This window comes from Erithacus rubecula (genome assembly GCF_903797595.1).
Source record: "Erithacus rubecula genome assembly, chromosome: 2".
Taxonomy (NCBI): Eukaryota; Metazoa; Chordata; class Aves; order Passeriformes; family Muscicapidae; genus Erithacus; species Erithacus rubecula.
This window is the reverse complement of record NC_136685.1, coordinates 82,910,953-82,925,245: the sequence shown is the minus strand read 5'-3', so window position 1 is coordinate 82,925,245 and position 14,293 is coordinate 82,910,953. Positions and strand designations below refer to the sequence as shown.

At 41.5% G+C, this 14,293-nt stretch overlaps 1 protein-coding gene across 2 annotated transcripts in view; it reads right to left on the bottom strand.

Annotated features, from left to right (window-relative positions):
- Positions 1-2,088: 2,088 nt before the first annotated feature.
- The window catches only part of PLB1 (phospholipase B1), an 87,457-nt gene continuing 75,252 nt past the window's right edge, over positions 2,089-14,293 (bottom strand). For both annotated transcript variants that reach the window (XM_079297996.1, XM_079297995.1), the window contains 9 exons: positions 14,151-14,202; positions 12,306-12,386; positions 11,220-11,285; positions 10,568-10,662; positions 9,333-9,414; positions 7,902-8,006; positions 6,718-6,813; positions 3,204-3,278; positions 2,089-2,718 (listed from right to left, as the gene is read on the bottom strand). In XM_079297996.1, coding sequence (XP_079154122.1) covers positions 2,497-2,718; positions 3,204-3,278; positions 6,718-6,813; positions 7,902-8,006; positions 9,333-9,414; positions 10,568-10,662; positions 11,220-11,285; positions 12,306-12,386; positions 14,151-14,202 — 874 coding nt within the window. In that variant the 3' untranslated portion in view covers positions 2,089-2,496. The remainder of the gene's footprint in view (positions 2,719-3,203; positions 3,279-6,717; positions 6,814-7,901; positions 8,007-9,332; positions 9,415-10,567; positions 10,663-11,219; positions 11,286-12,305; positions 12,387-14,150; positions 14,203-14,293) is intronic.

The window sequence follows — 14,293 nt, the reverse complement described above, 5'->3', positions numbered from 1 at the left end:
CACACTTGATTTGGAAAGGTAAATCACTACTGAACTACTGATCTTGAGTTTCCTTTGAAGTACTCAGTACTGATGAAAGGTTCTGTAGAGAACTACTATCTTTTTACATCTTCCCAAACCAAGAGTTGTATGAGCAGTGGTTATCAAAGTTCCCAGTAGGGAAGACAACTCACAAGAACAACCTTTAGGGATGAGAGGAGATAGCAACCTCTGGATACTTGCTCAGCTTCCTCACATATGAGGCTTATATTTTTCCAATGTGTCTGTGGCAAGGTGCTATGGAATACTCCGAAATCTTGTCTCTTGGTTGGAGGTTGTGTTCACTTCCATTTCCCAAAAATAAATATCAGGTAGATACTTAATGACCCACAGAGAGGACAGGGACAGGAACAGCAGCCTGTGCTGCCCTGGAACAAGACACAACTACTTCTGGTTTACATTCTAAATATATCCCCATGTTGTGCAGCATGTAGAGCTCACAGATACGCATCTGTGGATAAGATGCAGGTAAATTAAAGTCCTACTATTAACAGCCCTACTTTTGAGAGCTGATGAAAGAAGAGGTGAGTGCAACTACAGCCCCTGAAACCTGACTGTGTAAATGCTACTCTGCCCATCTCTTTTTACCTTAGCAAGGACACTGACAGAAATGAAATGTTAGAAGGAGGAGTCTGAATACCTTCTGTGTGCATAATAATAAATTTAGGAAACCCAGAATACTTTCTTCTGAGAAGCATTATAATCTTCTACTCATTTGCATTTCTGGAGTAGAAATGTAGTATACATCATTAAAAATTGCACCAGTGCAAATCCCACTTTGTCTTCAATAAAATTAAAAAATAAAGTAGATAACATAGGAAATAGGAAGGATATTGGGAGACAAGATCATGTGATCTTCTGAAGAACCTTTTGTACTGATAGATCATATGAATTGGCTTGCAGGTTTAAAACAAGGAAAGTCTAATTTCCAAAAAGGATGATCTCTGAACTCCTGATCAGAATTTACAAAACAAAGCAAAACAAAAAGTGAAGAACAACTTTTCAAGCTCTTCTATGGATAATGGCCATGGAGTCTCCATCCTGGGAGGCCTGAACACAACAGAGGTCCTATGAGAAGGGTTAAACCAAGCTAGCTTGCAGGTACAGTGTTTTTGTTTTGTTGGTACCTTACTACATGCTAGTGAACAAATAGAAGACTCATTCTGGAACCAGCTCCCATACAGGGGAGGGCAAGAGGATACAGGATTGTCCCTGGGTTATTTAGCCCTGGAGGAAAAGTCATGGATATGGCCCAGCTTCACAGATGGAGCTATCCCAGATGGAAGGAGCCTGGAGTCCAAGGCAGTGCAGAGTTATTCCATCTGTGCTGCCCAGCACTACACCAGGGATACCATGTTTATCCAAACTGCTCAGAAACCAGCTTAAAGCTGGCATTGTACTTGTCCATGTAGGATCACCTTAGCACCTTCAATGCAATGGTCTTGCTGGAATATAACATGTAAAATTGCAGCTGCTGTTTATCTCTCTCACACTTTACTATTGAGGAATAGCAGGTTGCAATCACTGACTTGTTTCTAACATTTTAAATAGAGGTTTATAAGAGAAAAGGACAGATGCACAATTAAGAAGCCAAGATGCACGGACAGGTGTTCCTTCTTTGTGCAATTGAGATCCCAAGTAATATTCATGAAACAGAGAATTGGTCCCCAGAATGAAAAAGCTTTTAACACTTTGTCCTGGTTTCAGCTGGGATAGAGTTAATATTTTTCATAATAGCTTGTTCAGTGCTGTGTTTAGGAATCAGTATGAGCATAATGTTGATAACGAATCACTATTTTAGTTGTTGCTAAGTAGTGCTTACTGTAAACCAAGGACTTTCCAGTTTCCCATGCTCTGCCAGCACAAAAAGCTGGGAGTGAACATGTTCAGGACAGTTGACCTGAGCTGGCCAAATAGATATTCCATGCCATAGTAACCATTCCATGCTTACTATATAGACTGGGGAAGAGGTCCAGGACGGGCTGATTGCTGTTCAAGGACAGGCTGGGTGTCAGTCAGAAGGCGACGAGCAATTTTAGTGTGCAGCACTTGTTCTTCTTGAGTTTTATTCCTCTCTCTTTTTTGTCACTTCCCATTTCATTACAATTATTATTATTACATATTACTTTATTTCAGTTATTAAAATCATTCCTCTCAGTCCATAGGTTTTACCTTTTCCAGTTCTCTTTCTCATCCCACTGAGGGGGACGGAGTGAGCAGGTGTGTGTTATTTAGCTGCCAGCTGCCATGAAACCACAACATACTTTGAACCTCATCCTCCACTTGACTGGTCCACAGAAGATAACTCTAAATACATTATTGATCAATGTTAACTGGCCCAAAAATCCCTGGGCAACCAAGAAGCTTCATTCATATCAAACAGTCTTTTTATTCTGCTACTTTCTTTGTCACAGCAGAGAGCAGTCTCATCAGAGAAAGATGTTTGTTCCACTAGTGCTACATAGAGGTAATTTTAATGTTGTTTTCTGTGTCAGCCTTACGTTGGTGCTTCTTGGTTCCTCTTCGAGACACAACCCAGCCAAGTAAGGAACCCACCAGGACTCCAGCTACTGCAGTCACAATGGCAGCCCAGTAGGGGACTGAAGATTCTGTGTTCTCCAAGCTGAGATCTGAATTTCCAAATCCACTATTTCTTCGCGTGGAAAGAAAAGGTTTCTCCTACAAAGGGAGAGCAAAGAATTTATTTACCAGTGAGCACTCAAGGGGCAGTATTCCTACAATGTGCCACTGCCCCTTCTCTGAGAGAAATGGTAGATCTTTAGACAATCACCTGGTTTTGCCTTCTCCCTATCTCAGCCCAAACACTCTCCTGTTATATTGCCTGAAAATTCTGAGAATACAAAACAGAAGCCACCTCAGAATCAGGAGTGGTGGCATCACTTCCTAATTTGCTTGCTGCAAACAAGCAAATGGGAATACATAGACCCATTAGAAGAAGCTTTAATGAGAGGCTTCCTACTGCAGTGAGTATAAAGCTTTTTGTCTTAAATCCTAAGTAGATTTCCCTGTCTATGACAAAACTGAAGTATATTCTAGCTATTTGAAACTTTCACAAATATATTCTTTTAAAGGGCTCTACCAGTGTGAAGAAAGGAGAAAAAACAGAGGTGATTAATGGAGAGAGCACCTTGACCTTTACTTACAGGGTTTGGACACTTGAGTTTTGATCTGTCTTGGGTAAAGTTGTTGTAAGACTGCTTTTCACCAACTGGCTCCAGCTAAAGAAGAGAAAAGTAATGTTAAACATAATGATGATTTTTTTCTTCTCAGACTCTCTTGATTCAGACAGCTACAACTTCTTATCCAATCTTTTGCTGCTTGCAGTAATGAAGAAGTGTGGTAGAAGGAGCAGAGGAAAGTTTGCAAACATTTTAACACTTGTGAACCGAAGACATTGAGAATCCAGTGTACTGGCTGCAGAATAACTCCCTCAGAAGCAAGGAATAGGATAAGTGTTTCTTCCTTTTGCATTGCTCTGAACACAATGTATTTTAAATGTTCAGCTAAAGCAAAGTGGTTCACTATTACACCCAGTTCTACCATGTACTCATCTCAAATGGCAGTGTAAACCACAAAGGAAAAAAAACACATGACAGATGTTACATATATTACTTAGCATATTACTTAAAGGAAGGTGTCTAGGTGGTATGGTGATAGGGGTTACTTCAGAAATGACAGAGTTACAGAGAGGGGATGGCAGACTTTTGCAGTCTTCACTCAGACAAGAAATTCCCTGGGAATTTCAGCTGAGGTTGCATTCACAATTTTGCACAAAGTGAGTTAAACAGAGCCTTTTATGTTATCAGTTGTCAGCTAAGTTGCAATAGCTGACCATAGGCTCACCCTGAGCCCATTTCCAACCCAACATAAAACATGCCCAGGCTAGCAGCAGGCAGTTGTGCTTGGCTAGGAGTGCACATACCACTGGTTGCCATAGCTAAACTAACAAGTAGAGGCTTGCTCAGTCATGTTAACTGAAGTGTTTACAACTGTTGTATGGACATGCCTGAAGTAATGACTTCAAGATTGGTCCATAGAGAACTGCAAAGTTGTCATCCAGCACTTCTGGGAATACAGCACAGAGGGCTGTTGCTTCTGCTATTGTCCATACAGGCATTTACTGTCCTCAAGGGATTAAAGTGTCAGCTACATGCTGAAGAGAAACAATACAGCATCAAGACCAACACAACATGGAAAAAAAAATTATCCATAAGATTCTCATATGGAAACACTGAGAATACTTTCTCTCTCTAGTTCATTTTTAATAAAAAATTTTAAAAACCAGAAGCTAGCAGAGACTGAAAAATAAAAATATACAAACCACAGAAAATATAGCAAGGGAATGGAAGAAAGCTAACAAGTGAAAAGAAGATGAGAAGCAAAACAGGATGCCAAGTTTTGCTGATTGTTGTGGAGTCCTGATGGACTCTTTTACGACTCCTAAGCACTTGGCCACCCACTAGCTAATGCAGTGAAGACTGAATTTGGTCATTTTGCAGCATCTTAAAGGGAACAGCTGTTATTTGCATGATGTGTGGCTCGTATCTCGCAGCTCCTTGCCTGCAGTGCAACTGGTTATTTGTAGATAATTGTAATTCTTCCCATGCCAGGGCACTTGGTAAGGATTCTGGCACAGAGCCCAGACAAAGTATGATAAAATGCAAAATTCTGTAACCACCCATGCTTACTTCATCTCTATGCAATCTGTCCTTCAGAAGCACTGGCTTCTGAGTTTGAAGATGACAGTATGTTCCCATCCCTGAACATATAGGACAAGTTCTGAAAGTACCCACAGCTCCTCTAGAGCATGTGGCCAGCATGGAGGAAGAGCACAAACCCAACACTGTCCATGTGCCTTCATCTCAGCCAAAGCACTGACAAGGTGGGTTTCTGACCAGTGGAAACCCCTTAAGACTACAGAGTCCTCTGACTTCAGAGAGCAGGAGCACACTTTGTTTTGCACAAAGCCAAAAGGGTGAAGAACATTATGCGAGGGAGAGACTCCATAAACCACCCCAGTCCCTGCATACCCACACAGTGGCCAGGCACAGTCTGGCCCTTTATGTGCACTGACAAGAATCTGTGTCATTTGGCCATAAGCCTGCAGCCTGCTGAGCTTTTCAGGGAACAGGGAAACAATTCAGCCTTACAGTAAGCTTGCACAGCTTTGCCGTACAAGGACTGCAAGGGAAAAGCAGGGATGTGTTACAAGAACTTGATTTAAATAGTAAACAGCAATATCTGCAGTTGGCATAGACCCACAGATCTCTATGGGAGGGAATAGTTGTGTTTGCATCAGTAAGAACCTGATCTCTGCCACCCCAGTAGAAAGCTTTGTGTCAATATCCTTATATGTGTAGGAAATGAGTGACAGTCTGGAAAAAAAAAAAAACTCTGGTGGCATAGAGAAAAAGACTGATAGTGATTCAGGAATGAGTAATGGCCAATAGGAATACCACATGGCAACAGAAACCCAATTTATGACTGCCATATGCCCAGGTACTGTCCATTCTTTTTTTCTTGAATCTCTCAACCATGCTCAATTTGAATTTTTCTACATTTGCCTGGGGTTCCTGGCCCACCATCAGCCCTGTTAAAGCTATGAAGCAGAGTGAAACCTACCAGCCTGCTGTCATCTGGAGTCCCAGACAGGGAAGCCTGATGGAAAACAGGCAGATTTGCTGTGCATGCACAAATCAATTACTCTGAGCATGTGCTTGCATTGTACATTCTATAATCCTGGACCTACAGCTCGTATGCTATACTGGGCAACTGCACAGATTCCTGCCCTGCATTTTCCAGTCCTTACTTTCAAGGTCATTCTGGGATATTCTGTAAGTTTCTCATCTTGCTCAAACTTTTACTTGGACAGAAAAGAAACTCTCCTCCATTTATGCTTGTTTCTTGTACAAACCAGGATGGAGGATTTCTGCTAGCACAATGTATTTTGCTACTGATGTTTACAAGACAAGGGGAGTAAATGTTGCTGTGGCATAAAAATACCATAGTCTTCCTGCCAATGTGGGGAAACGTTTCTGAAAGCAACCTTGGAGTTATCAAGTCTAGCATGTGCCTCTGACACCTTCTTCCAACACTATATGAAAGCTATCATTTCCCCCAAAATGACAGATGGAATGTGATTACAAGCATCATAAGTTTGATTTCAGCCCCCCAGTAGTTTTAGAGACATTACTAAAACTGCCTCAAATACAGGAGTGGGTGATACAACATGTCCACACTATTAATGGCAGCAAAAATTCAGTCACATATATGTTTTCCTAATAAGAAAATTCACTGAAGAAGGGAAAGCTCATTGAAGAGACATTTTCAGCAAACTTACAGAACTGAATGTTTAACAAGGCTCACTTTTTGTTTTTAATGCAAGTTATTTACCAAATCAGAAAGGAATTTTTCTTTACATTAAGACTCTTGGGAACTATCACTTTGAATGAGCAAAGACTTACACTGCAATATAATCACTTTAGATTACATTCCTAAGCAATGCAGAGTGAGAAGAACCTCAGAGCTGAGCAACCCCCTCTTGTTAGGATATTAGTTTCATGTCTTGCTTACTCTTCTGTTTCAGACACCTTTCTCATGATCTTTTGTAGCTACTGCCACCACAAACACACAGGCATCTAAGTTGTAGCCCCTTACCATATTATTCCAGAGAGCCATGGCCATCTCAGCATAGCCTCTTACACTGAAATGAAAGCAGTCTGCAGCAAAGAAACTCATATCTGGCTTGCCAGTCTGCAATAAAAGCAAAAAAATATTTCACAGCAAACTTCAGTCTTTGAGATCTGACATATTATATCTAATAGTGCACTGTACTTGATAGACCACAATTTTGGTATCTTCCTAAAGGCAATATGCTCATGTTTTCACACTGGAAATAAAATTAGGTGCTCCTAACTATGATCTGCAGTAGTTAACTGCACCTTGAGACCATCTGTGCAATGCAGCCTGCTGAACTTCACACAAAAATTTTCATGACAAAACTAAACTTATCATTAAGCCAACAGTCACAGCTGTTGCACAGACCCTGCCTTTGACCCCCATTCCATTTTGTACAGAACTGATAGAAAAGTGCTTATTTTTGCTTTTTAAACTTCTGTGACTCAGACTTACAGCCTTTCAAGTGTTGAAATTTCTGATGAATTTCAGATAACAATAAAAATGGTGGGATTATCCAGCTGTGGCAAATGTCTCTCTTAGGGGGAATTTGCCTCATCACTACCTGTATGGTGACCACTGGTCTATCTTGTTGGCTGACAGGAAAAAAAATGAGGATGGTATGAAAAAAGTATCAGTACTATGCAAAACTGGGTTGTTTTGACGAGGATTTGTGCTGGATATTTGTATCCTTAACTACACAGAATACATAGTGCTAAGGCTGGAGAAAAGAAGGAGAATCAGTGTTTGGTTTCAAAGGCTGCTTCCTGGTTTTATGCTTGGATGAGTCAGAGACTCAAGTGCTGGTCTCCATTTGAAGAAAACCTGAACACATTCCATAACCTAAATCGGGAAACTGTGGTGAATGCTAACCAACCTCCCCAACAAGGGAAGCAACATGCAGTTTAGGGGAAGTCAGAGGATGCCTAGTTTATGGGTGCATAACCTATTCCTAAAGCCATTTTGATTCACAGGCAGCACTGTGAATCTTCTTGCCTTCTTGTGAGACTTCCTGTCTTCTCCTCTCTGATTTCTTACCACAGATTCCACTCTGTGCCCCTAGGCTGTGCAAAGAGAAGACACAGTCCTTGTGGCAGGGATCTTACTGGCTTAAGAAAAATCAAGACACTGGCCCTTGCATAATGGGAAAGCAAAACAGCACTCACAATATCCAGGGGCACCAAGGTGTTCCGGAAAAAGGGCTGGATGACAACAGCAAAGTCCTCCCTCTGCTCATACCAGCCACTGTTGATCAGCTGCAAGGTTTCAGCCTGCACACAGTGTAATCAGTGAAAACAGAAGAGTTACTTGCAAGGCTCGTCTAACATTTGTCAGCTATCAGAAACATGCAGATTACACATCTTGCAGTGTAGGAAGCTGTAAATCGTTAGTGTAAATCCAGCTAAATGTTATAAAGCAAATCAAGAAAGTGGCTAAGAAAATAATTTGGTTTGTGAAGAGATTTTCATGAGGAAAACACACAGAAGCTGGATTATTTCAAACAAACAAAACAAGTAAAAAATATAAAGTTGCTTAATAAAAAAATTAATACAGAAAAATTAGTAGTTCAGACCTTACTTATAGAAACCAAAATTGTGCAATTACAATGAGATTAAAATTTGAAGAAAATTATAAAGAAAATGAACCAGGCCAACATTTTTAGAAGTGACAAATGAGTCCAGAATGCCAACTTGAGGCTGAAGCTCACTTGATTTTTCAGAAAGTGTGCTTGAATTAAAATTATATTTAAACATTGAAAAATTACCTGCCACTTTCAAAAATTATGGTCACAGACATTCATACAAATAAAAAAACCTACCTCATTGTAACTTGCCATCTTATGGGTATAAATGCTAATGCTCCTATCACATCTCAAAACATTCCCAATCCCTCTTCCTTAGTTAAGGAAAATGACCCCTTTGGTAGGCTTATAGAAGCATTACCCAGGGTGAATTTCTTGAGCTTTGTCAGATTCATTGGACAACAGCCACTGCCAGAGCCAGAATGGAGAACATAATGTGATCTGATACAGTGATTCCTGTATTCATAAGAACATTGATGGAAAAAGCTTCTGCTCCAATAGCTATTTATAGCCTCTGTTAATTTTGAGTGAATCTTATGCCTGAGGCTATGAAAAGTTACTCTCAGATAGCAAGCTGGACCATGGTTGGTTTAGTTAATTTCTTCTGCTAAGAGTAACCACAAAATAGCTGATCCAAGGTCATTTGTCACTCTTGCAGTGACATGTTAATTCATGTGAGCTGCTCATTGGACTCATAACAGACAAACACATATCAACAAAGCAGCCATCATTACTAAATTTTTTCCGGCTGTTGAAACAGCAGCTGGAAACAGAACTGGTCTGGTCTCCATCTGCATCCAACCCAGAACTGAGGTCAAGTCATAAGGCAATGTGGGAAACTTGCACTGCTGCTAACTGGTTAGCTGGGGAGGGTTTTGATTAGGCTGTAGCCAAATTGTTTTCTAGGTATCCCTCTCTGTATTGTATGCTGAGGATATGCATGAAAGGAAGGGCAGTGAGAGAAGCAATATAAAAAGACAAGTGAAGATGACCAGTTACAGAATCAGTGCATTACCTGAAAATCTCTGTTAACTCTCTTAATTTCTTGTAATTCAGAAGAATCTTCCTCTGGGTTTACGAAACATGGGCAAACTTTCCTTCAATGAAAGAAATATCAGAATTAAAAGCCAGTCTACAATATTCTATTCACAGTTCTTCAGCACTGTGTGTCTGCTTCAAAAAGCTCAGGATAGGCACTCAAAGCTCACATGCAGAAGGGAGAACCAACTCTGTGGCTTAGGAATGGACAGATACTTCAGAAAAGAAAAATCTCTACTGACTTACTTTTCAAAATGAAGACCTACCACAGGCAGAAAGAGCTGCAGATCTGCAACTCTTGACTTGAACACAAAAAAGTGTTTAGTATGCCACATATTGGCAGGAAATCACATGTGTTATAACAGCAAGAAAACTCACCCCATAAATGAGCTTACTGCTGAGTTTCAGACATCTGGGGGTTTAAAGTTATAAAAGACAAATTTTTCATATAGTCTGAGTCCTTGCACCACTCTGTTTTATTATGTTAACTTCATAACAAGAGGTAATAACTTGTGCTTCACTGAAATTCATCTTCTTAGATTGTGCTTGGAATGAATATGAAGACATTGAGTAACATCATAATTTCATTATTTTCCCTTCCAGTGTGTTCCTGTAGTTAATCACTTGTATTTTTAAAAATCTGTGCCTAACTTAATTTGAATTCATTTGGCATCACCTTCCAACTACCGGTCTTTGTTATACCTTTCTCTGCAAGGCTAAAGAGCCTTTTCATGTCCATTCTGATGCCTTTAAAGACACTGCTGCTTTCTAAAACAAGTCTCCCAATCTTCTTTGAGTTAAGATTTTTGTCTCCTTCATTAGGTGCGAGGAGCAATTCCTGGTTGTGCTCTGCTGCGTGCAGCCCAGCCTGCACCAGAGATAATGCAACACTGGATACAAAGAGAGGAATCAGGGTTGTCAGCCTGTGCTGCTGACCAGCAGATGGCTGGGCAAATAAGCCTTCAAAGTTCAGCAATTATACATTGACTTGTGCTGTGTTGTGCTGCCTTACAGCTGGGGAGTGAGAACTCTGCTATGTACAGTTGCACACTTTTTAGCTGAAGTATCACAAGAAGTAATAGAAATAGTGCACCAGGTAAAGGCAGCAATGCAAGTAGCTTGGAAAGCTCAGTGTGGATGTCTTCCTGTACAAATAGAGACTGAGCCAAAAAAATATCACTTCACAGGCAAAGAGCTGTTTTGCTCACTTACTTTGCTGCCAAAGCACACTCTGAAGAGCTTGCTGTGATTTGACGCAGTCCAGAGAACTCTAGTATCTCCACCACGTTGATAAAGACTCTTGGGAGCTGTGAGGATTATAATAACCAGACATAGAGACATGTTACAAATAACAGAATATGATACCACTACAAAGAGCAAGAAGTGCCATCCATAGGTCAGGGAGTCAGTGCAAACTGCACTGGCTGCAGCCAATGGCATGTGCAAGGATGATGCATAAAAGGAGGGGGAGGGAAACATACTGTGGATGTCAGCCAAAAAAATTCCAGCAGCTAGTACAAACTAGCTGAAATGATGCTTCCCTCTCAGGGACATTTCCATTTGCTCTAGGGTATATGAAACTGTTCATGGTTGGTTTAGACAAGAAAACTGGCTGTGGGGTCATAGTATGTTTGGTCCACAGCATAAATATTGTCAAACACATATTTTTTCTGAAACTGCAGCCCTCTTTCTCAGGGCATTAGCTAGTACAGTCATTGAAATGCAGCACTGAAGAACAGTCTGACTCCAGCTATTTGAAAGATGACCTTGTATGAAACATAATCACAAGCAGTCTATCAGAGGTGAGAAAAACATCAGTGTACTTGCCAGGAACATAGCTTGCTAGGGTATCTTAAAAGCTTACCTCCTTATAGAAAATATCCAGAGTGTCCTGAAGGTGCTTTACATACTTTTGCACTGAATAGGCTTCCTTTAAAAAAAAAAAAAAAGAAAAAAAAATTGAGTCAGTCTTTTTCAGGAACCAACAAGATCATATGTGAGAAGACATACCAACATGATCCTCCTTTTTTCTTTTGTTGGCAGATATATTTCCAGATCAAGAAGTTTACTGGCACATGTACAGAGGTTATATAGTGCTTGTGTTTTTATGCTATTAATATATTCCTCTAATCTGTGTAGAAAATACTGAGGTATCTTGGCAGAGCCTTTCCCTGATAATGACTACATTGATCACATTTTTGGATTTTGGGGTTGTCTTTTAGAAGACCCAGAGCAGACTGGTTTCCCTTATGAACAGAACAATATATTCTTTTTCTTTCAAACTGCCCATCTAGAGAAACTGATACAAAGGCAGTCAGATCCCACAAAGCCCATAAGCAAAATAACATAGTGACTGTAGTTACAGAGGTGTAACTGTGGGGACAAAGGCTCCAGGCAGCAGCCTGTAAAAGAAAGAGCAAAACAGAGAACAGTGCCTGGTCATTTCAACAAGCTGGGGCACAGACCCCCAGTCTGTGCCACATGAACAGCTTCAGAAGGGATGACCACTGACAGCTAGAGAGGAGACATGTTTTTCACTATGAACTGAATTTATTATTTTGGGTGTCATTCTGAAGCAAGAACTGGGCATCCTCAGTAATTATTGTGTGGAGATGTTTTCCAGAAGACTTCACTTGTGTCCCCTAACATGCCTGAGACAGCACACTGATTACTTTGTCCAGTTAAGCAGGGAGAGCTCTTCAGCTTAATCTTTGTGTTTTGTACAATATGAGCAGGATCCTAGTACTTAAATAAATCATTTCTCCAGAGCTGCAGTGCCCCTGTATCGAAAACTGTGCACTTGTTTCTGACACAATACAGATGAAAGGAGCAGGACTTCTCAGTGCTTTTTAAACAAAGAGGAACTTTGGTTCCCTGAGAAAGGCTATATTTCCAGGGCTGGTCACCTGCCAAATGCCTGGATGAGCATTCCTAATTCAGAGATACAAACCTTGTCCAAGCAGTACTGGCATAGGTCGCTGCCTCCAATAAGGATGGTAATCAGCTTCCAGTCTTCCTTGAAGTTAATATTCTAATGGCACATAAAATAAACATATTTCAGCATCCATTGCTTAGGCATGAGAGGCAACATTCACAAACGGGGCTAAATGGGGCACAGACAGTAGGGCAGAACAAAGCAGGTATGCGGAGTTAAGCTGGCAAAAGAAGAGCATCTCTCCAGGGGGTAAATCTGAGCTGTTTACTAGTCTACTGCAATTCACCTTGGCTTCTGTAAGGAAATTCCCTTTAGCAGACAAGCTCTGTCAGGGTAACCAAGCACGGAAATGTGTCTGTGGCAGCAAGCACCCCTAAGTGAGTGTCAGCTTCAGGACAGGGATGGACAGGAGAGATTTGCCAGCCATGGCTGCACACTGCAGGCAGCGTGGGGATAAAGCCCTGTGGGAGTGGAGGCTGGAGTGACTCATGGAGCTGTGGAACTGGAGCTGCTGGGGATCCCTGCCAGCTGGGCAAGAATTACCCCGTGGCCAGGAGGGGCAAGGGGTGCCCCAGGGAACAGACAGCTGGATTAAAATAGAAGAGTCCAGGAGGCTGGTGACTTCACTGAGCTCATATAAGGGCAGCTGCAGCATCCACGTCACCACAAGCTAACAATAGGCGCTGCTGAGAGCTGGATCTCATCAAAACATTTTGTAACATTCAGTACAAAGAAAGGAATCAAAGGCAACTATTTTTAGCGTTGTGAATTTACATAACAAACATCTGCAAAAGGATCCCACAAATAGAGGGAGGGCCTGGGAATCACCCACAGGTCTGAATTCTCCTCTTTAACCAGAGATTTGCTCAGAAAGACTTTCATGAGGAGACAATGTTATGGCAGGGACACACCCCTCTCTCCCTTTTTTAAAAAAATGCATAAAAAGCTGTGAATAAAACAAAGCATGACAGCCTCTCCTCTTCTATTCTATTGAAAAGCCATGCCAGCTCCCTTCACTGCCAAACAATTGGCAATGCAGGGTAACTGACAGTGGCGTGAGCATGCAGCATCCATCAAGAGTTCTGGCATGGAGAGCCACATGCTTTGACAAATCCTGCTTATTCAGTGCCTTCCTTTCCCATTCAGTCTGAGCCAAGGAGCACCAGGCACTCCCATTCCCTTAGAGGGAATGCTCTCCCTGAACCAACAGCTCACACCCAGACAGCCATCCACTCAAATTCAGCCAATATTCAAAACAGGGTAGCCTTGGATTTCTCAGATTTCTTCCCCTCCCTGCTCATGATGCTCTTTGTAGCCCTCAGTGGAGTTAGCACAGCAGACTGGTCCACAATACTAGATCCCATAAAATTCTCTAAAAGATTATGGTGTGGCAGAGATCCATCCATTCCTGAGGTTTCTGGTCACTGATTAATTATTTGCCTGCTCCAAACCAGACTTTGAGAGGCCTTTTTCTCCTACAAAGATTTCAGTAGTCCTTCTTCCCAGTATTGTGCATATTGTGACTCATGCTGGTCTGCAGGCACCTGCTTCAGCAATTTTACACTCAGCTTTTACGACCTTCACTTTGAAGGTTGCTGCTCAGTAAAGCAATCCTGTGATCTCACCAGAGCCTTCAGACTTCTCCTCTTCCTCACTACCTTCCTTACATCTCCTGGCTGCACTGCATCCTACATTAGGGGTAATTAATCTAAAACGTTCATCTTGGAAAGCACAGCAGAGACAAGGACTTTTCTTTCATCTTGAACAGTTAAGCACTGCTCATGACTCATTATCCCATTAATAACAGTTATCCCAGAGACCAGGGCAGCACCACCGAGGTGTGGCCCAAACCCCACTCACCGAGCTGCTTCTCATCAGCTCCACCAATGCACGTGCTTGGGCTGGCATATCACTAGGAGAGAGAACAGAAGATTTTAGATGTGTGCTCTAATAGCACATCACCTTCTCGATCCCCACCCCTCATTGCAGGGGATCTCAGGACC